Source organism: Mus musculus, chromosome 3, assembly GCF_000001635.26.
Source record: "Mus musculus strain C57BL/6J chromosome 3, GRCm38.p6 C57BL/6J".
In the NCBI taxonomy this organism is placed as follows: domain Eukaryota; kingdom Metazoa; phylum Chordata; class Mammalia; order Rodentia; family Muridae; genus Mus; species Mus musculus.
The window spans coordinates 142260110-142282393 of record NC_000069.6 but is presented as its reverse complement, the minus strand read 5'-3'; the positions used below and the strand labels follow the sequence as shown (position 1 = coordinate 142282393).

At 39.2% G+C, this 22284-nt stretch overlaps 1 protein-coding gene across 16 annotated transcripts in view; it reads left to right on the top strand.

Moving 5' to 3' along the window:
* Positions 1 to 22284, top strand: part of Pdlim5 (PDZ and LIM domain 5) — a 156135-nt gene that overhangs the window by 113326 nt on the left and 20525 nt on the right. For 10 of the 16 annotated variants that reach the window (XM_017319659.2, XM_006501745.2, XM_006501744.2 and 7 more), the window contains 2 exons: positions 411 to 542; positions 4393 to 4577. In XM_017319659.2, coding sequence (XP_017175148.1) covers positions 411 to 542; positions 4393 to 4577 — 317 coding nt within the window. The remainder of the gene's footprint in view (positions 1 to 410; positions 543 to 4392; positions 4578 to 22284) is intronic. The other 6 variants (XM_006501748.2, XM_006501746.2, XM_006501743.2 and 3 more) reach the window with 1 other exon arrangement.

Sequence of the window (22284 nt, the reverse complement as noted above, 5' to 3'; positions counted from 1 at the left end):
CCACGCCTGGCTTAAATGCTTTTGAAAGCTAGCCTTGCATGACTGTAATAAAAATTTCCTTAGTTGTTTTTGTATTTGAGAAAAGGTCTCTCTGCATAGCCCTAGCTGTCCAAGGAACTCACTTTGTACACCAGACTGTTTTAAATCAAACTCACAGAAAGGAAGATCGGCCTGACTCTGTCTCTCAAGTACTGGGATTAAAGGTGTGTGCCATCCGGCCAAGCCAAACAATACAATGAAATCTCGGTGCTTCTATTCACCCTCCCCACTGCTTTGCTTTGTCTTTGTCTCCCTCCTCCCCATCTCTTTCTCACTCCTAAAGGAGATGTCTCAGACCGTAGACTGAAAGCGGGCATTCTTTTGTGGACACTGCAAGTTGTCACTGACGCTCCTCTCTGAATGCTTGCCAGGCTCTTCGGCCCTGAAAACTCCCAGTCTCTTCTGGATGCACTGTGCATCAGCACTGTCCCCAAGCCTCTAGCTCTTTCCTGTCTTCAGTCCTCTGAGGAGTCGAGTGGCTCTGTCCACGTTAAGAAGAGCAGGTACTATGGAGGGACCATGGCTTGTGGAAGGTTGTTTCCTCTAACAGCACACTATGATGTAACAGGCCAGATGCAAAGGTTGCAGGACTGATGTAAGCTGTGTTGAATTAGCTGCACTTTCAATGCAGTGCCCAAGCCCATGCATGCTCTCTCATTGGCCTGTCGCTCACCTTCTAATCCATTACGATGTCTTTAATAGCACTCTTGATGTTTGGTATGAGGTCATGAATAATTTTGCCAATATTTAAACTGTAGTGGAATCTGGGCTTTTATTACATGGCTACAGCTGCAGTACCATAGTCAAATGATTAATAATCCATGCATTTTTAAAAGATGGAAAGCAATATAATTATTATGGCTGACTACTATCTTATAGTCCATATGCATGAGAATTTTACTTGAAAAGTTATTTAATTTTTACTGTATGTGCTAAATGCATGTGTTCAGCTTTATATTGCTGTGATAATATACATGGGATAAGCAGTTTGTGCAGAGGTAAGGATTGTTGTGGCTTGTGGTTTGGGGTTTCGGTGTGTGGTTGCCTGGCTCCATTGCTTTTGTGCCTGTGATCAGGACCATGTGTTAGAGCTGAGCTGTTTAACCTCACAGTGGCAGGAAAGGGGAGGGGCTGGGTCCCCATGCTATCTGTAAGGGCACACTGCTTATCACCTGACTGCCTCCCAATGGTGCTCACCTCCTCAAGGGTACACCACTTCCCATAGTGCCACAGGCAACCACTTAAGCTTTTCCAGAGCCAAACTATAGAAAATCAGAAATAATTACAGAAAATTAATGGTTAACCCAGAAGTTACTAAGCATAATACAGAGATAAAAATAGCCCAGGGTTGGCTAAATGTGTAATCTCAGTGAGTCAGGCAGAGAACATATGTTGTGTCAAATGTAAAATCAGTAGCAAAGTAAACGTCTACCACTGTAGCTAGTGGTGGTCGGCTATAACGAGCTGTCAGTCTCTGGCTACCCAGCATTACAGAGCTTCTCATTATGCTACACTGCAGTTCTACAGTAGTTAGTAAAGTGTTTAAGTTGGTGTCAGGGAGAGCAGACCATTTCTAAGGGAAAACACTGAAGTTGTTTAAATTTTAGGTTCTTGAGTCTAGTTGGACCACACTTTAAGAACTGGATGGGATGTTATGTGACTCTACTCCTTCAGAGTTCCTTGGTCATCATCACATAGGTAATACCTGCAGCTCCAGCCTGAAAGAAGCTCTCTGGGAACCCTGTGAGAGGGAACATTAGTAGTCCGTGCTTTGCCTTTTATCAGCGGCGATACACAAAGCACATATTTTGATATTTGAGACAGGGTGTAGAGTTAGGAGCATGACTCAGTGGAATGCTTGTCTAAGAGCTGAGGATCTGGGTTCTGTTTCTATCACTGGAAAAATAACCATAATGTACATAAGTACACATGACTTAGATTTTTATAGCTTCTTTATAGTGTGCCTCAGATCCTTAATGTTTGAAAAGTAAGTTTAAAATTTAAGTATTAGGTGTTAGTGGGGAGAGAATTTATATAAACCCTTGTATAAAAAAATACAACCTAAATTAAAACATGTTAGCTTACAATAATCTTCATAGGACTTTTAACTTAATTTAAATAATTGTAATTTAAAATTGTACCTCAGATTAAAATCCAGAACTGAAACTATACTTATAAGTAAATTGTTACATGAAGTATTAATTTAGTAACCATATTCACTAACAATATCATTACCATTAAACTACACACTTAGAACATAGATACAATTATCAGTGCCATTTTCAACACTTAACTCAGTGTTGAGGATTGTACAAGTACTTTAGTTCATGCTTGTTATAACCCTGGAAGAAAGGCAATATATTTGTACTGTTTGAAGATAAAGAACTTTACTAAGGTTAAGTAATATACTCCTAGCATGGCAGAGTTCCCATCCTTAAGTAATCTTAATGTAGTGAAGACAAGGTACATATAAAACTTACAGTTTTTAAAACAGCCATCACAAGTGAATGTACATTTATATGCCAGATATTAAATAAATGATAATAAATAGATAAGTTAATTACAAGTAGTTAATTTGTAACAGCTTGAGGAGTTAAATATAGAATAGTGTTAAAAATAGAATAACTGCCTATGGTAGAGCACAGCACTAAGTGGGTACTTTTAGTTCTTCTGTTAAGCACAGGTAGAACTCGGATGCTTGCAAAAGGAAGGTGTTGAAGGGTACCTGTCGTACAAAGTCTGCCTGGAAAGAATAGTAAAATGTAGTGCGGAGAATAAGGATGTCCGGAAGCCATAGTTTCTGTGACACAGCAGGAGAGCTGACTTAGACCTATAGATTACAGGCTTTGGCCGACATACTGAACTGTAACTCAGTTTTGCTCTCTCGTTGGCCACTCCCATTTAGAGTTCCCCTCTTCTGCCTAAGTGACTCTCAGCTGAGACAGGATTTTCAGTGAGTAGGGCACAGGATTTTCCTTTGAATGGTCTTCCGTATTGGGATTGCATTCTTTCTGAACCACACCCATCCTGCTGCAGATTGGGTTGATGAGTAGTACACAACAGGTAACCATTTAGAACCAGCCCACGTAGATGCGCAAGCTTGCCAAGGCCACCCAAGGTTTTTCAGTCCTTGGTCATCTAGTACTGCTCCTTCTAGCACCCAGATACACTGGTCTTGGCACTGGATTCCTGTCATCCAGTTTACTGACTCATACATTTGGAAGATATCCTGGAAGTCAATTTTAATTCCTTCAGATGATTAAATGGCAATGATTTGGACTTTAGAGTTATGATTATGTAGCTCATTATTTTGTGAAATATACATGAGTAATTTAATCTCAGAATAAGAAGTTCCTCATATTGTGACTTAAAACTAATTTATTTGTAATGGGTAAATATATTGATATAGATATTTTATTATTTCAGTATGTTTATTAGCCTTTCATATGTTAAGCTCACATTCTATACCCTAAATAGACTAAGCATCTTCTATTTAATTATTCTGCTTAAACTATGTGGGGTTTTTATCACCAAAGTATTAATGACCTTATTTAAAGTTTAGATAATAGGCTCTAGAAGCAAAATAACTGCCTGTTGGAATTGAGAAAAGATAATGGTAGCTGAATCTCTTCTTTCCTGGTGTTTTGAAACCTAAAACACTGGACATTCTACAAGGCAGGAGATATTGTCTCTTTGTTACACTGTCTGCTATATGTGATGTCTAAATACTACAGAACGGGCGAGTGACAGTGGAAAATGGTGACTGGCAAGGTGTCAGGAAAACAGTTTGTGATGTACTATAATATATAAAAAGAACAACATTGATGCTATTTCATACAGGTTATTACGGATACTCCAGCAACTAATGTCCTTGATCTGATGATTCTTTTGAAATGTTAACGAGGGATGGAGAGGGGAAATTCAATGTGAGGATTGGTTACATAACATATTGTAGACTATTTGAAAATAACTTCCATCATACAGAAAAAAAAGTTAACTGCTTTTTCTTCTTAACAAAGGGAAGTCCCTCATGATTTCAGAATTATTTGTGTATTACTTCCCTGTAAGGAAGCAGACTTCCTTATAATTGTTATAATTATAATTGTTTTGCTGATTTCCTTCTTTGCACTTCTCTAACTCAGCACCTCTCCTCTCCTCGCCAGTGTTCCACTTCCGACTTAAAGTCACATGAGTTCTATTCTCCCAACCCACTCTCAGAGTTTTCTTTTTTAAAAAATAAAAGTCCACCGGTGTCTTGTTTTCCTTAAAGCTTTAATGGATTTGGAGAAGCAAGGCTCATGGCTGAACTAGATTGATCCCCCTCACCACAGCTGTTCCCTTCCTTCCTTACAGTAGCACCCAGGAGCCTTCTCAGCAACCGGCGTCATCTGGAGCTTCACCTCTGAGCGCGTCTGAGGGCCCCGAGAGCCCAGGTTCCAGCAGGCCCTCGGTGGCTGGCCTCCGCTCCGCTGCTGCTTTCAAGCCTGTAGGATCCACCAGCGTCAAGTCACCTAGCTGGCAGCGTCCAAACCAAGCAGGTATTCCAAAGAAGTCCCGCACTCTTGGCTTTTCTAGAACGGAAGTTTGAAATGTGTTCTAGCAGGTACAACAGTACTTTGCTAGTGAAAACCATTCTCAACTATTTAAGATTTAGGACCAACTATAAAGAATCTCAGCAGCTGCTTTGCTCTTCCGAATGTCTCAGCAGCATCCTGTGTGCCTCATACGTGCCCTTTGCTTGTTCTGGAGACGTAGAAATCAAGAGGGGAAAGAGCACACGGTACTGGAAAGGAGGTATTTAAATACTGACACATAGCACTTCAGGCTCAGTGAAGAAAGCTGAATTCTCAGTCACCTCTCAAGATAAGAACTTCAGATACAAATATTCATCCCTCTGACCCTCCATCTTCTGATATATAAAAGTCAGGAATTCTAAACTATCTACTGTTTCTCCAACGTAAGCAGTGTCTATGGGTAAACGACAGAAATAGCCATGCGAGGAGCAGGGAGGTAGTTTAGTTGGTCAATTCCTAACACATTAGCCAGAAGGTCTGAGGTCAGTCCCCAGAACTCATGTAAAAAAGCCTGCATAGCCACCTGTATGTGCTTGTAATCCAATCACAGGGGGACAGAGACAGGGAATCCCTAGTGCTCCACAGCCGCCAACCTGCCTACTCAGCAAGTCCCAGGCCAGTGGGAGACCCTGGCTCAGAACTGCACAGATAGCACCTGGGAATCAACCACAAGTTGGCCTTGGGCTTTCACAGAACATGTACACACACACACACACACACACACACACACACACACACACACACACACACTACGTCTGTTAAAATGATGGGACTATACCTTGGGACTTTCCAACCCCAAGTTCAGCTTTTCCCTTCTCCTGGGTACTGTGTCATTAAGTTCCTTACAGTACCTAACTATTGATTATGTGCTATCTTGTCTGATGATCTCCAGTATCCTCAAGGCCTTTGAAATGCTTGCTGTGTCCTGGTAACATTTCAAATGCAGTGTGCCTGAAAATGTGATTTCCTGCCCTGGGGAATGGTGTATGCCCTCTGATCAGCAGCAGATTGTGAACTTTAGACTAGACTCCTCATTCTCACAGTATCCAATACCAGCAGGCGCTCCGATACAGTATGTATCACGCCTGTTCTCTCCTTTGCCCCATTGCTTTGGCTCAGGCCCTCATCAGTGACTTGTTGCTTATTTTATGTCACAGTGATGTTTGTACATGCTGTTGGTTCTGTGGAGAAGCTCCAAGAACATGGAAGGTTGACTCAGGCTCACTTGCAGAGGCACAAATCCCTTATTGAAAAGGACATAATATTTGTATTCCCTGATGGTTGAGAGATGTTGAATACCTTATTAGCCATTTGTATTTCTTCTCATGAGAACCCTGATCCGTTCCATAGCACATTTGGGGGTTAGGTCTTTTGTTTTCTTGACGTTCACTTTTTGAATTGTCTACTCTAGATATGAGCTCTCTTGTTAGATGCATCCTGGTAAAAGGTTTGTTTTTGTTTTGTTTTTTAGTTCTGTAGGGACCTCTTTTTTGATCGACCATTTTCTTTATTGTGCAAACCCATTTTAAGATCCTAGGGTCATGCTTGTCATTCGTTTGCCTTCTTTTCTAAATAGCCAGAATCCTATTCAGAAAGTCTTTACCTATGCCTGTCTTTAGTGTACTCCCTACTCTTCCAGTTAACCAAGAGCAGTATCCACAGTTTCATGCACAAGACTAACCCTAGACTGGGCCCATCACTATTCCATACTGGTTTCGAAAGAGGCTCAGGAAGCCCCACTGGGAAGCTGTTCAGCAGGCCACCACGGATGGGCATACTAAGGAAGTGGACCAAAATCCAGTGGCTAGTCCTCCATCCGTGCTTATGCGACAATTCTTACACTCAGCGGGTCTCCAAAGCGTGTGCACATCCTCTGCTTACTTTAAACTGTCCAGAGGTCATCTACCCACTCAATGTAGTGTAAGGGCTATGCTTACATTACATACTGCTGTGCTGCATTGTTTAGGAGATATGATGTGACATAGAAGTCTGTAGATGGCTAGTACTTCTTTTCCCCCTCAGATACTTTTTATCCAATATAGAAACTTCAGAATGGAGGGCTGACTGTATCTGTGTTTTCAGGGAAAGAAGATAGGCCATTATATATAATATAGAGATCTTTACAAGAATTAGAGGGCTAAATTATTTCTAGAAGCAAAGTGTTCAGACTAGCCTCTGACACTTGTGGGTCATTGCCATAGCACGACCGATTTCTTTGGGAGGAAGATAGTGATAAAGCATAGCAGTATAGAGCTATTTCCATCCACTTCAAGCCCGTATATTGTGACAGGGACTCGCTGTAGTTATCTTGCATGTGTTTTTAGTACCAAAATAACTAAGAAAAAAAAATGGCTTTGATGTAATTGGAATGTGACAGGACAGTGTCTTATAAGATACAAAGTGCTTAATTTCTAAGTCAAAGCTGAAATCCGGACAGAAAATGTAGCTGATGATTAGATAATTCAAAAACTCATAATAAAATATTCTTTTCTTTGTAAAATAATTCCTGGGAAAAACATTACATTAAAACCACCACAAGAGGGTGGTAGAGTCCTTTCTTCTCTGATTCTTAAGAGAATAATCAAATCAGACAAGCAGCAACTGTAGTCATGAGCCTTATGCCTAGCATTTAAAACATGATATGTTTGTAGAAACTATAGGTAATTTAATATGAGAAATATTATAACCTAGTAGCATACATATCATAAAACAGTATTGTCAAACAAAATTTTTTTCTATTGTGAAATTGTAATTCAATTACATCATGACACTTCACTCAAAATCAAAAATACATTTGAGACAATGCTATCACTTTAGTCTGGGAACCTAAAAATATGTATTTAATACTTTCTTACTAGACAGATTCTAATAGTTTATATTACTTTGTAGAATTTAAAAATAAAACTTAATTTCCAGGCTCTCATGTTTCTATCATACAGTACCTAGAAGTATGTCATTTAAAAGAGCAAAATGACACTCCTTTAGAACATAGTATTAGTATTTGACATTTCTAAGAGATTCCTGATGAAGATGTGAAAGTCCTTTGGAACTAGGGCATGGTTGGTGGTTCTTGATAGTTTCATAGTTCACCTGTGAAAGCAGCGGTGCAGGTCAAAGGGCAGCAGAACCTGACAGCACAAGTCACTGGGCCATGATGACTCACATGGAAAAAAGCCAGGGACATGGCTGCTGCCCCACTAAGAGCTTGATTTCCTAGTTAGTTCATATATTTGCTCTGCTCTCCACAACGGAAAGAAAAACAGACTTGATCTAAGTATTTTAAAATAACTCCAGTAGTTGTCGGGGAAGATGGTCAGAATGAGCAAGTTCCAGTCTGTGATTAACACAGTTGATTCTGAAATCAGTGTAATAGCTGGGAGATGGCATTTATTTAGTTTTATTTTGTTGGGACATATTTGTAAATCTTTATGGGGTACATTCTGATAATTTGGCACATGTATACATTGTTTGATGATAGAGTCAATAGTAAGTACTTCCTTTTCTTCAAAAACAAAAACTATTTTTTTGTGTTGGAACTTGGTATGTAGCCAGCATGCCCCCAAATGAAATAGAATGGGGCAGAACATTCCAGAGTATTTTGATGTGCTATTTAAAAATATTATGAGAACTGTAATTTTATAAACATGTTTCATGATATATTACAATACAAAAAGTGGGAATATTCAAAGGCTAGCACACAGATATGCTTTGGTGCAAAAGGTGAGGAAGTGTGTTTACTATGCTATATAGTGTAGAAAATACCATGAGAAGACTTGATTTTAAAAACATATATTGTACTTTTTGTTAATTGAATTGGTAATGTATTTTTAAATGAAAGGCTTAAAAGCTCAAAAGAAAGCAAAGGGGGGACTTTACCAAAAAGGTTTTTTGAAATTGTAAGACATTCTAGTGTATTCTAAGCCTGTGCTTCACTTATGTAAGTCTCCTAAAGTTCTGCCTTTATTAGATGTTTCTCTTGTGGTGTTGCAGAACTTGTATAGAGTGTATACCATAGTGTATAGTATATAGTGGTGCATAGTACTGCGGCACCTTCCAGAGTACAGTGACGCTAGAATAGATGACAACCAGGAGTTGAGTGTGCATGTAGCAGCATTAGAGTTTAGACTGGACTGTTTTCATGAGGCATCGTCAGTGCCACTTCCTTTTATCATTAAAACTTGCCAGCTGGTCATAAAAAGATAACTCGTTTGAGATGGAAAATGTTTAAAATTCATAGACTAGATGAGAATACTAAGATAGAAAAGTAGTAGAATTCAAGTTGAGTTTTGAACAAGTCAGCAGTGTTACTGCCTACTTCCTCATGCCTGTGTCACATGACTGTCACAAATAGAAACAGTGACTAGAACCTAGGGACGTACGTAAAAATGGAGTTTTTTCTTGTTATTTATCAGAATTGGGATTTTTTTAAACCTATATTGAATTCACTTTTGTTTGTTTGAAGAGCTAGGGATGAGTCCCTGGGCGTCATACATCCCAGGCATATGCCGTACCACTGAGCTACATCGTACAGCCTCAATATTTATGTATTAAAATTTTATTTGTGAAAGATTCATATTATATATAAATAATAAGTGGTTAGATGAGTATTTTTAAACCTTTGTAAATTTAATAGTAATAGTTTAAAAATATATACCTGTGTTTTTGTAGGTGACCTAATTTGCTATGTAATGGTTTTTCTACATTCCTAGTAAGTTATGATCACCAGATTAGGTAAACTTAAATCACTAGATGCAAATATGTGTATAAAAATATTACTGTCTTACCAAATATAGTAAAACATATTTTTCATGAAGGCACAGAGGGCCATTTTGTGTTGAAATACATTAATTAGCCTAATCAAACACAGAATACAAACGATCAATTTGCTGGAATATAAGCAGTGCTTTGCTACGTCAGGCTGTATCGTCCATTGTACTTAGTTGTATGGTGTGGTGTGGGTGGCTCTGGTGTATGTAGTGTGTACCCCACCGGGTATGAGTTCTACGGGGCTACCCTTTTCAGTTTTATGCTTCTGCTTTTTGCAAGAAGGATCTTGTATGACTCTGGCGGACCTCAAACTAATGATGCTTCTGTCTCCACCTCCCTAGCAGCTATGATGATGGGTTTGTGCCACTGTGCCCAACTCTGAGGCTAACCTTTTGAGTCTACAATTTCTTTGTTAAAATAAGGATCTTAAAGTACCTCTGCAGCACTGCTGTGAACATATGAGCTGGCATATTGACATGCTTAGAAGATAGAACAGGAAGGGTTCAAATTCCACCCTTTGACACTGTCATAACAGTATCAAGAACTTAGACTGTTTTGCAGCAGCAAAGTGGATGTCACAGAACTTCCCTGTGTGCAGCTGTTTGGAGCTCCCTGCTGCAGGCAGTGTAGCTTCTTCCCGGGGCCTTCAGTGAGTTTCCTCCTCTCCACTATCTTCTGCAGCCTCATTTCATAAGATTGCTCCCTGTGTTTCTAGTTCAGTCCAGCCAAAATTGCCAACATCCATTATTCACACAGTTCCATGCCTTGTACAGGCTGCTCCACCTGCTCTCCCACCCTGTAACTCCTCTGGTCAGACACCATTTATCACCTGCTTAGTCCAGTTTCCCTGAGCCTCTGGCTGGGCACCTATTCTTTCTCCATGATCCGTACAACTGTGGCAGTGTCTTTACCATAGAACTCATTATGTTCATTTTAATTGTTTTTATAGACCTTGAAGGGTGTGGCCAAGGTTTACCATACTAACCCTTGCTTTAGAGCACCTGCCTGGTATGTTGCAGTTTCTTTGGTAAATGTTAGTGGGTGAGTTCATAGACCAAATGCCTTATTTTGAAGCCTTTCATGTAATTTGGGGGGGGGGGGGGGAACAACATTCATTTGTCATCATGATGTTCAGTCTTCATGAGCTTCAGGTTTCTTTAAGTGTTACTGAACAAAGGTGAAAGCAGTATCTGACAAAGCAGCTATTTAAAAATCCCAAAGCGCTGAGGACAAGGCCATGCTACCAGCCTCCTGAAGCATCAAATTAAGAGTTAAAGGAGGTGAATGTAAGCAATACTGTAATTACTTGCTGCTCTCTATAGCCAGTAATTCAAAATATTAGCAATTCTGTAACCATGGCCCAATTTTCTTTCTCTAAAAAAATAAGGAAATCATTGTAACCAAGGGACCAAACAGTGGAGCACAGTGGGAATATTAGGGATGTGGCTCATCTTACTTTGGATAGTAAATTTGAGCACAAAGCACCAGTACATTGCATAGAAATCAGCAACAGATGTGCAGAGAAAAGTTACCTCTGATTACAGGGCCCAGGTCAGAAGATGTGGAGCTCTGCAGCAGCAGAAAGGGAGTAGAAAACACTTGAATAAAGAATACAACTTAGAAGTGGAAAACATATTTGTTTATTGTGGAGTTTTATTTTGTTCAGGAATGAAATTTTAATGTTTATGCACACATATGTACCAAAAAAGAAAAACACCCGAAGAACCTCAAGACTTTAATTTCTTAAAGGAAGTGCAGGTTGTTCGGGATGTTTTAGTGGCAAGAGAGAAAGTAGGATTAATGGAGTAGTGGGGGCGGGGGAGGCCTGGCCAGTGAGTGCTTAGAGCATATCATAGTGTGGCCTTGCTTCTGAAAAGAAGCTATTAAAAGATCTGTAATCTGTGTAGTAGCACAGTTGGATTGGCTCTATTGAAAGATCAATATATCTTTAATGTGTTTAAACAGACCACGCTGATTTCTCTGTAGTGAGACTGGAGTCCAGAGGTGTTCTACCATAGAGGTAGTGATCCAGTCACCTTAGGCACTGGTGATAGGAATGGAGAGAGTTCTGAGGAGAACAGACCTGTGACCTTAGCATCTTTAACCTGAGTCGGGTGCTGCTTAACCACTGTTTTCCCAGGGAAGGAAGGAATTGTGATAGAGAACTTAGACATCGCACTCTAAAACACTGTCAGAGAGATCAAGTATATGGTCAAGTGTGTAGCTTAGAGAAAACAGACATTCAGCTTATTCCCGACCCCACACCCTATATATATCCAGGAATCTTATGGAGGCATTTTCCTCATATGTTCTGTCCTCTCAGATGATGTTAGCTTGTGTCAAGATGACATCAAACTGTCCAGCACATTTTCTTTCACTGTAATGTTCGATTTGTTGCATCTTTACAGTTAGCTGTTTTCATTCGCAGTTCTTAGTGTGAGGAAGCATCACCTGCGTGCCTTCTTTAATTGTGTGTACACAGAGCTCCCAGGTGAGCCTTGTTTACTGTCGTGCTGGCTGACAGTGGTAAGAGATAAATGGATTTTTAAAAAAAATGTTTTCTTATTAAAAGCTCCCATGCAAGTATAAGCTATTCTACCTGATATTATGGTGGCACACTTAAACACAGTAAGCACATGCCATTGAGTGTTTAGCATACCTAACTTCTGATACTCTATATTGAACAATCACCAATTTCCATGCTAGTTAGGTAGAGACTTGCTCTATAACCTTTATTAGCCTCAAACTCACCACATGGCTCTTCTCCCAGGGGCTGAGATTACAGACAGGTGCTCGTACACACAGCTTTCCCAACATTCCTGCTAAGTCATTGTTCTCTTTGTAATAATCAGGTGACATACACAGGTTTTACTAATCATTTGCTTTTTTTCATTTTTGGTATGTGAGTATATGTGTTGCAGGAGTGTGTGCACTCATGTGTGGGTATGCTTGCCTCTGTATGCCCCTTTAGGGCCAGAGGTTGCCAGTGTCTTCCTGACATTCTCCAGTTTGTTTCTGTGGCAGGGTCTTTCACTGAACCTGAAGGTCACTATTTTAACTAGATTGTCTCCTCACTTCTCCCCACTGCTGGTGTTAGGGGAGCATGCCACATGCTTTATTGTCACATATGTGCTAAGCTCTCCTGCTTGCTGTTTGCACAGCAAGTATTTACTCTCTATGCTGTGTCCCCAGCCTCCACTTGGTTTTCCTTTTATGACACAAACGTGTTTTAATAAAAGCAGGGGAATCTTAGTTGATGGTGATGTCAAAATATAAAATTGGTGCTTTCTAAAGAATATAAGTTGTGATTTGGAGAAGCACAATATAAATACACTTATTAATATTGTATAATATAAAAGAGTGATCAGTTAGGAATATTTTAGGGATATTTAGGGATATTTCTAGTATATTTGAGAGGGTCAGAGGTAAAGGACAGTGACAAACATAGTTTACAAAGCACTTAGTTGACTATAGTACCTCTTACACTCTTTGTTGAAGGAGGACTCATCATCCCTACTTGAATACAGAGGCAGCCTAGAAATGACCAAACCGGATCTCCTAACAGTAACATGGTAGATATTGTTCATTAGCAGTAATCATTTCATTGGTATTTCAGCTTTAAAAATATCTTTATCAAGACTACACTTTAAGTCATTACAGTTAAGTTGACTATTACTAACAAGTTAACAGGCTCTGAGAAAAGTAAAAGGAGCTATCCAGTTTATAGTACCGTGACCCAATACTTTGACCCTAGATGGCGTTAGTGATTACATCAGGAGGCCCAGATCTCAAAGGGACAGCATGGAGAGGATTCTTGTTGAGGATAGAAACAGTTAACTATGGGCCTGGTAGCTGCTAAATCTGTTTTGGGTGGCGTATTATTTGCATCTAAACTTCCCCTTTGAAATTCAATCATTTAGCTATGATTTAGCTATTTCACCACTGTATTGTGTGATGCCTGAGCATATCTTTATTGTGTGGGGTACAGTTCTGAAGTAAAATACAGCCTTTTGCTTTATTATGAGTTAGACAAAGCTAGGGAGAGATATGATATGTTATTTTTGTTTCCAAGAAAGACTCATTTATTTGTGAGATTTGATTAGATCCAAGACTGAATGATGTTCATCTCAGTTATAAGTGGATATAAATTCTATCTTTATTTGAAAGCTAAAGTAGATAGGGGTGAGAAAGGAAATTACTGATACTACAACCACCCCAAATTTCATTGTAGGCTTTGTGCCACGCTAATAAATCTAGGTAACTAGATTTGCTTAGCTTAGATGGATGGATTTATTGGTTCTATTTTTAAATTTTTGTATGAGTAAGTAAATTGCAACCAGTTGCATGTATTTCATCTCTTCTAATAATATTTTATTGCCATCTGGTCCCTGCATTTTGACATCATTAAATAGTTCACTCGCTGCAAAGTCCTGCTTGGAGCTGCCCACTGTCAGGATTGGGGTGTGATGCAGAGATTTCTTCATATAGCAAATCCATTCAAATTTAAAACCATGGTTCTTAGGGAAAAAATAGTGATACCCTTAAGTATCCACATTCTCTTCTTGCGAATGTTTTCCTTGGGAGCTTTGCTTTGGTGTTGGAGTCTGTTTAGTGTTGTGGGGCCCATCTGTAGAACCCCTCCGCTCTTCCACTTGCCATCTCATGCATCTCACCCTCCATATAAGAAAAAGTATCTAGATCTGTTATAAATGCCTTCCTTAAAGAGTTTCTACTCTTATTTCACACATTTGGTCACACCTGGCCTACCTGCTGTCAATTTCTTTTTTAAAATAAGGTTTTATTGAAGCGTGGCTATGCTCATTTCTTTATGTATTACCCATGGCTATTTTCAGGCTTCAGTGATGTATTTAAATATTTGCTGTCTTAGTTGGGGTTTTATTGCTGCAAAGAGACACCATGACTAAGAAGACATTTAATTGGAGGTTACTTACAGTTTAGTGGTTTAGTCCATTATCATCATGGCCAAAAAGCATGGTGGCAGGCAGACTTGATGCAGAAAGAAAGAGTGAGCCACTGGCCCTGGCTTGGGCTTCTGAAACGCAAAGCCCACCATAGTGGCACACCTACCCCAACATACCTGTATCTCTTAAGTGTGCAACTTCCTATGACCCAATAGGGGTCATTTTCATTCAAAAGACATTTACAAAAGAAGCAAAAAGTCATACAAAGTCTGAAATAGTAATTTCATGCTTCCTTACAGGAAAACCCAAACTCTGGAATCAAACTGTATGAACAAGGAAGATGTCATACTTCCTAATTCTGCACAGTAGATGCAAACTTTACTGGGGAGCTGGAAGCACCTTTTGTTGTAGTATTAACCCTGTTTCACATGTGATTACCTATTTGCTTATTTCCCTGGCTAGATCTTTCAAGTCAAGTTCTTGGTGTAAATAATGAGTCTAATCTATAAGGGGTGTATTTTATAATTAGATGCTTTGTTAATCAGATCAGATCTCATGTTGAGTTTGACCCCCGACATTTCTGAGGTATTCTGTGCACATTCTGGAATGTAGGTACATCGTCTTTACCCTGCTTCATTTTCTTTCTTTATATTTGGTGGTGCTTATGTTTTCCATATTGGGAAGCTGAGCACAAATGATGGCGTTTCTAATGCTGCAGCTTAGAAAACAGTATCACTTAACATGATAAAATCTTGCATTTTTTCCTTTCTATATCAGTCTTTGCCTAATGAGGATTCTATTTATGTGGGTACTTTGAGACCTGTTTCTCTTCCTTCCTTTTCTCTAAAGATTAGGCTGTTTGTGTTTGTTTGTTTTTGTTAAGATGGTAAACTAGTTATTTTTATTGCATCTTGAAAAATATGAAATAGTGTATATACTTACATGTTTTCTTATGCAAATACACTCAAAATTACAATTATTTTTATAGTCTTTCTTTAGGTTTGGGAAGTTTTCTTCTATAATTTTGTTGAAGATATTTGCTGGCCCTTTAAGTTGAAAATCTTCATTCTCATCTACTCCTATTATCTGTAGGTTTGGTCTTCTCATTGTGTCCTGGATTTCCTGGATGTTTTGAGTTAGGATCTTTTTGCATTTGCATTGTCTTTGATTGTTGTGCCGATGTTCTCTATGGACTCTTCTGCACCTGAGATTCTCTCTTCCATCTCTTGTATTCTGTTGCTGATGCTCGCATCTATGGTTCCAGATTTCTTTCCTAGGGTTTCTATCTCCAGCATTGCCTTACAATCTGTTTTCAAACTCACTATGTAGCTAAAGTTGACCTTGAACTCATGACCCTCCTGCCTCAACATCTCATAGTAGAGTTGGAGCAGAGAACTACCATGCCTAGCTAGAAATTTAATATCCATTTTGTATGCATGTATATATGTACATGTTTTTATGTGTTGAGGATGGAGGTCAATGTCCTGTCTTCCTCAATTGCTGTCCATTTTAATTTTTTAGACTCGGTGTATTAGTCCGGGTTCTCTAGAGGAACAGAACTTATATAATGAAATACATATATGATTTATTAGAACGGCTTACAGGCTGTCTGCCAACTGATGGTCCAAAAACCCAGTAGTTGTTCAGTCCATAAGGCTGCATTTCTCAGCTGGTCTTCACTACAGTATATGCCAGAATCCTGAAAAAGTAGGCCCTAATGCCCATAAAGGAGTGGACTTGCCCGCAAGAGTGAGGACAAGCAAGCAAAGAGAAAGAGCTGCTTTCTTCCATGTCCATTAATTTTAATTTTAATATTTAAAGTTAAATCTGGTGTGGCTCAGACTAAAGGTGTATCTTCCCACATCAAAAGATCTGGATTAAAAGTGAGTCTTCACATTTCAAGTGATTTAATCGAGAAAAAGATTCTTCACAAGTGTTCCCAGCCTCTTGGGTTTTAGTTAATTCCAGATGTAGTCAAGTCTAGATAATCCTCACAGTTTATCTAGACTGGCTGGCCAGCAAGCCTTAAGGATGCTCTTTCCTTCCCCATGCCTGAGAGTTTACATGCTTGTGCCCATGCCTGGCTTTTATGTGGGTACTGGGGATCCAAGCTCCAGCCCTCATGTTTGCATAGCCAGCATTTTACAGCTGAGTTGCCTCCCCAGGCTGCAGATAAGGCTAACAATCCTTTTCAATATTCCTCAGGTTATAATTACACCTCAGTTTTGGTTTTTAATATAATGTTTGTTTGGGTAAAATATCTAAGCAGTTACAGGTGCCTGCCAGCAACCTTGCTGCACCTCATTTGATACCTAGAACCCTCATGATGTGAGGAGAGGACTGACTCCTGCCTAGTGTACTCTGACCTTCTCCTCGGTGCTGTGGCACACACACAAACATGTAATGCATGCTAAATAAGAGTTTTAGATTTTCAAAAATAAATATTTTGTTTCAGTCCTTTTTTGTTTCTTTTGCTTTTTATTCTTTTTCATTTTTATGAATAATGCTGGTGTTCCACAATAAAAGCATGGACTTCATTTCCCACTGTGTGTCACACATAGGAACAATAATGACATTATTCAAAAGATGCTGTACATATTTATGATAAGTGAAATCATTTGCTGACTTTAATTAATCGTAGCAAAACCCTATGTGTTAAGATCTTGTGTTTTTTATCTGCTATGTAATTACAACTCTAACCCAAAGAAAAATTTTGTGTGAGGTTGATAGTGAGAAAAAGGCAAGTCTGGGTCTGAGTAATATTTGTAACATGCAATATAAAAAAAATTAAAGAAAATGGTGCTTAGTGCAAGTTCCTGTATTCACTTTAATTAAGACTTTCTAGATCCAGTTTAATCTGAGTTCTTAATGTTGAAAGGATGGCTGCTAATGGAAGAGACTGTCCTCGTGAGGTGGCAGTGATATTTGATTCTTAGCCTTAGATGCACCTGTTCCAATTCTTCATGGCGGACATGCCAGCATTCCCCACTGCTTACATAAATGATAATAGTTTAATCTGTCCAATTTTGCTTTTAATCACTGAATTAAGCAAGTCCTTGATTCCACTTAATAAAAATTGCACAAACCTCAGAGTGTCCTCTGATCTTAGATCTTGGCTTAACTCTTTCCATTTTTTGCTGCATATAATTTCATGCCTGGATTATGAAAACTAGACTGTTGCTTATGCTTTCAACATAAGGAGCTTGATAGAAAAATGCACAGACCCTGTTTTTCTTTTGGCCACCATCTGTTTAAGATGGTTGGGAAAGGGCAGAGAAGAAAGCACTCACTGTCCACAATACTATGCGCGTGTGGCCATACTGCTACTTGATTTAGTGTGTGTAACATTTCTACCATACCTTCAAGAACATAGTCGGCTGTTGAATTAGAACTCAAAAGTGTCACATTGATATGGACCAGTTATTTATACAAGCCCAAGATTAGCTTCAGTGTTTCAAAAGGAGCACCCCTCTCAGTCCAGACTGTTTTTCACATCATAAACTCACACATGACTTCTTCTCATATACGAGCTAGAGCAGTGGACACTTGTCTTTTCTCTTTCTAGCAGCATTCGTATTCGTTAACATTTTAAATAACGGCTCACTCTTCTAACAATGAAAGTAAAGTAATACATGATTTTTATAAGGAATCAGAATTTTTATAGTTATTTCTAGGTTAATTCCCATAATTTTCCTTGTTGCTTACTTTTTAAAAACTATACAAACACAAACACATAACTCCTTTTAATTATTTTTCAAAACATAAGATATCCAATCTTACATATGCCTTATTCAAAAAATTTTACACCTATTAAAGACTCAAGAATAGATAGCTATGTTTAAAACAACAGTCACACTATGTACTGGCTGGTTTTGTGTGTCAACTTGACACAAGCTGGGGTTATTACAGAGAAAGGAGCATCTCTCCAGGAAATGCCTTCATGAGATCCAGCTGTAAGGCATCTTCTCAGTGATCAAGGGAGGTTCCATTATGAGTGGTGCCATCCCTGGGCTGGTAGCCCTGGATTCTATAAGAAAGCAAACTGAGCAAGCCAGGGGAAGCAAGCCAGTAAGCGGCATTTCTCCATGGCCTCTGCATCCAGTCCTGCCTCCAAGTTCCTACCCTATTTTAATTAGTTCCTGTCTTGACTACCTTTGGTGATGAACAGCAATGAGGAAGTGTAAGCTGAATAAACCTTTTCCTCCCCAACTTGCTTCTTGGTCATGATGCAGGAATAGAAACCCTGACTAAGACACACTGTGAATACACAGATTTTAGTCCCTTGTCTCTTTTGGCTTGTGAATCTGTAATGAAGTCTCATGACAGGAGTGTGTGGCAGAGGAAGCCCATCCACCTCACAGCCCATATCAAGAGATCATGCTGGGTGTAAACTCCTACTAGGTCCTACTTTTTAAAAGGGTCTTCCACCAACTCCTAGCACCTTGGATGGGGACATAAAGCCATATCTTATGTACTTCTCAGAAACATTTTATATCTGAACTGTATTGTACTGTAAGAAAATCAATTATTTGTTGGTCTATAACTTTTTTTAAACTTCATGAAGGCATAAATCGTTCTTATTCATAGTAGTAGAGCTGAGCTCATAGCTCAGTGCTGAGTAGTTCATAGGGCAGTTGTCACTTCACGTCCATGGCCGTGCTTTTCTGGCCGTGCATTTTTCATCTGTTCAGTGGTAGCAATAGCATTCTTGTAATGATGAAACAGATCCCTTCTTCTCTATTTCCTTTCATTTCTAAGTATAACAACTAATCCATAGATGTGTGGGTGGCTTCGAATGTGTTGTTTTGTAGATGTATGTGTGCTTTTATGTGTGTGGGTGTGGGTGTGTGCCTGTGAGCAAGACCTCATGTGGCAAGAAATGGAGAAATGTAAGACATAACAGATTTGATACGTCATCATGACACATATTTTTAAAACTAGTAACTAAACCGTTCGCCATTCTGTACATTTTACTTGATTAATTTAACAATTTTTTATTTGCTGAGCAATCTAGTATACTGATAAAAGTGTTTAATCCATGTTTAAGTTATTTGATGTTAATGTTTGTAAACACTAAATGTTGAAAAGCAAATGGAATGACCGGGTATAGATGGGTGTCATTAAAACCATTGAAAAACTCTACAATATTAGTTAATGAAAGGGACATTTCCACGGTCTATTGAATAATAGCTAATGGCTTTGAATTTCTAGAGAGCTTTGTGGTGCTGAAATATGTTTATTACAAAAGGAAAACATTTCAAACAAAGTCCAGTACATATCATCCACAGAAGAATCCAAGTTTAATGAAAATTGTTCAGGATTAAGGTTGAAGAAGAAAGCTAATCTAAAGTGGGGCTCACTTCCCACTGTACTGACTCATGACTGTTTTGTGGCTTAAATTTCCACAGCATGAAGTAGGGTGATTCTGTGTTCTTATGTGATGGTCTTACTAGAAAATAAAGGGAAAGAAAAACAGTGCTATCAATAAATAAATTGTCATCAAGACAGTCAATTTTTACAGTGGGTTCAATATATTTGCAGCATCTCATCTCCATGGTGAGTTTTTTTCTGAGATGGTGCAGTAAATCATGGAAACAGAACTCACTTTATTATTCACCCAATGCCTCACTTTCTTACACCTCATCTTGCCAAGAGTAGCCGTTCCTATACTAAAAAAGAATGAGACTCCGTCCAACGAAACCGTATCATGTAACCGTGTCTTGTGACTGTTCAGGGCCCAGTTGTTACCAGGACTGCATAGCTTTGTGTGCTGGCCAGTGTGCTAGCGCACAGCATCAAACAAGTGTGAGAATTTCCTTCACATCCAAGGTGGCATGTAAGGCTAACAGGAAGCTAAGTGTGGTGGCACTTAGAGCCTTCTTATTTGTGTTTAAGATACGGCCACATAGTTTGTGATTAAAAACTCTTCATATAAATAAGTTAGTTCCTCATGCACCTTCTTGAGGCCTGTGCCAGATGGATTATGTCCTATTCTACAGTGACTGTTTAAGGATTTTTGTACTCATTTATTGCTTAGAAATGTCCGGATGAGTCAGTACTTTAGGGCTTATGCATAGATAATGTGATATGGTAGATGAAAGGGTTTCATTCTCTTTGAGGTCTGATTTCCAGACTTTCCAATTAGTAACTTTTGCATTTGAAACCCTAACCCTAATCCACATTGAAGAAATGGCTTTCTGTATAGTCTAAGGGCAGAGACAACAAAGTGAATGGACCTTCTTTTTCATGTTTGATTAAGTCCCTTTCACTTTCTAGTCTTAAGATAGTTCTCCAGTGGCAAAAAGGAGTACATATTTTGTACCTATTTTAAGAATTAATTGACTTGGAGAAGAAAAGATATTGATAGGAGTTTGATAAGTTCCATGTAAATTATCCAGGCAGCACGCTATAGATGTTAAAAGAGAAAGAGAACACTTATCCTATGGTCAGTGGAGACTTTGGAGAAGAAGCAAAACTTGAATGATCCTTGCAGAACAGGGCAAGGGTACGTAAGTAGCATGCACTGGACATTGCATTGGCTGAAGGTCACAGAGGTGAGGGTCCGTTAGGATTTTCTAAAGAAATCCTGAACAAAGTCGGTGTGTGTGTGTGTGTGTGTGTGTGTGTGTGTGTGTGTGTGTGTGTACATGCGCCCATGCACATGCTGCATGTGCCCACAAGAAATGGGGAAATGGGAGAAATCACAGATTGCATCTAGGATAGTGATGAAACTTGTCCTAAAAGTCAAATGCTAGGTAGGGTAAGGTTTGGATAAGAAAGGAGGGGTTGACTTAAGAACACTTGTTATGAAATAGTTGCTGGAGTCATGAAGTATTAGGAATATGGGAGGCAGAGTGCCATCATGCATGGTAGAACTTAAAAAGGGAGGTTCTTGGGAGAAGCTGTAGTGTGTCCAAGAAAGACCTATTTACAGGCTTTAAATGTAAAGCCTTCTAGATTGAGCATGGAAAATGCTTTCCAGTACTTCAGGAGAAAGCCCACCTGAGCTTAGGAACTGAAGAGCTGTGGTAGGGTCCTATTGTGAGAGTAAACCCAGCACCAAGGGAGATATGCCAAGTGGATCTGGCACTAATATCCTTTCCCACTTGTTTAAGAGAATATGAACCAAAGAGCGTGGAAACGCATTCCCAACCCAGTTAAGTTCCCTGGTGTTGAAAGCCCCATTTCGTAGAGTGAACACCACCCACAGCACCATAGAGGGGCAGGGAATCCGGCTCTGTAATTGCACTTCCTTACGAACATATTTTATTCTGATAAAGTGTCCCGGTAGCTATCTTAATTAATTATATACAGTTCTAGTCACACCTTGAATAAACACTGTCTGCTTGGGTGGGCATAAAAGAATGTATGTACCGCATGTAATCGATCTGTGTTACATGTGTGTGCTTTCATTTAAACTGTCCCCTTTGCACCATGTAAATGTTCAGCTTTTCTATTCCGGTAGATTTGAATTGTTTGTGGGCTAAGAGAAGTCCTTTGCTGGTTTCAGACCCATCTGTGTTTACCCACCAGTGTACTGATATATTCATTCATCTCAGAGATTGTATTTGTCAGAGCATAGGATCAAGAGTTCTCAGGAACATGCTATGTTGAAGAAGAAAATACACAGAGGTATTGGTGGAATACTTAAGACATTCATGGAAAATTATGGTAGCATAGGAGACAAACATTTGATCCCTGTTATGTGGAAGGAACCATGGTAGGTGTAGGTCAGGGAGAAGGCCTGAAATAGTTCACTGAGGAGTTGAGTCTTAAATCATACATAGTGGTTGCTATGCATGCAGAGGTAAGGGTAGAAAAATGATGTTGCTGGGAGCAAAGGCAGTCTGTGCATAGGAGATTCTGTGTGCAAGAAAAAATGAGGCAGTATGGTATTGCCATAGCAATAAACAGAAACATAAATGAGTTTGAATAAACATAAACACAAATGGGTCTGAAACCAGCAGAGGGCTTCTCTTAGC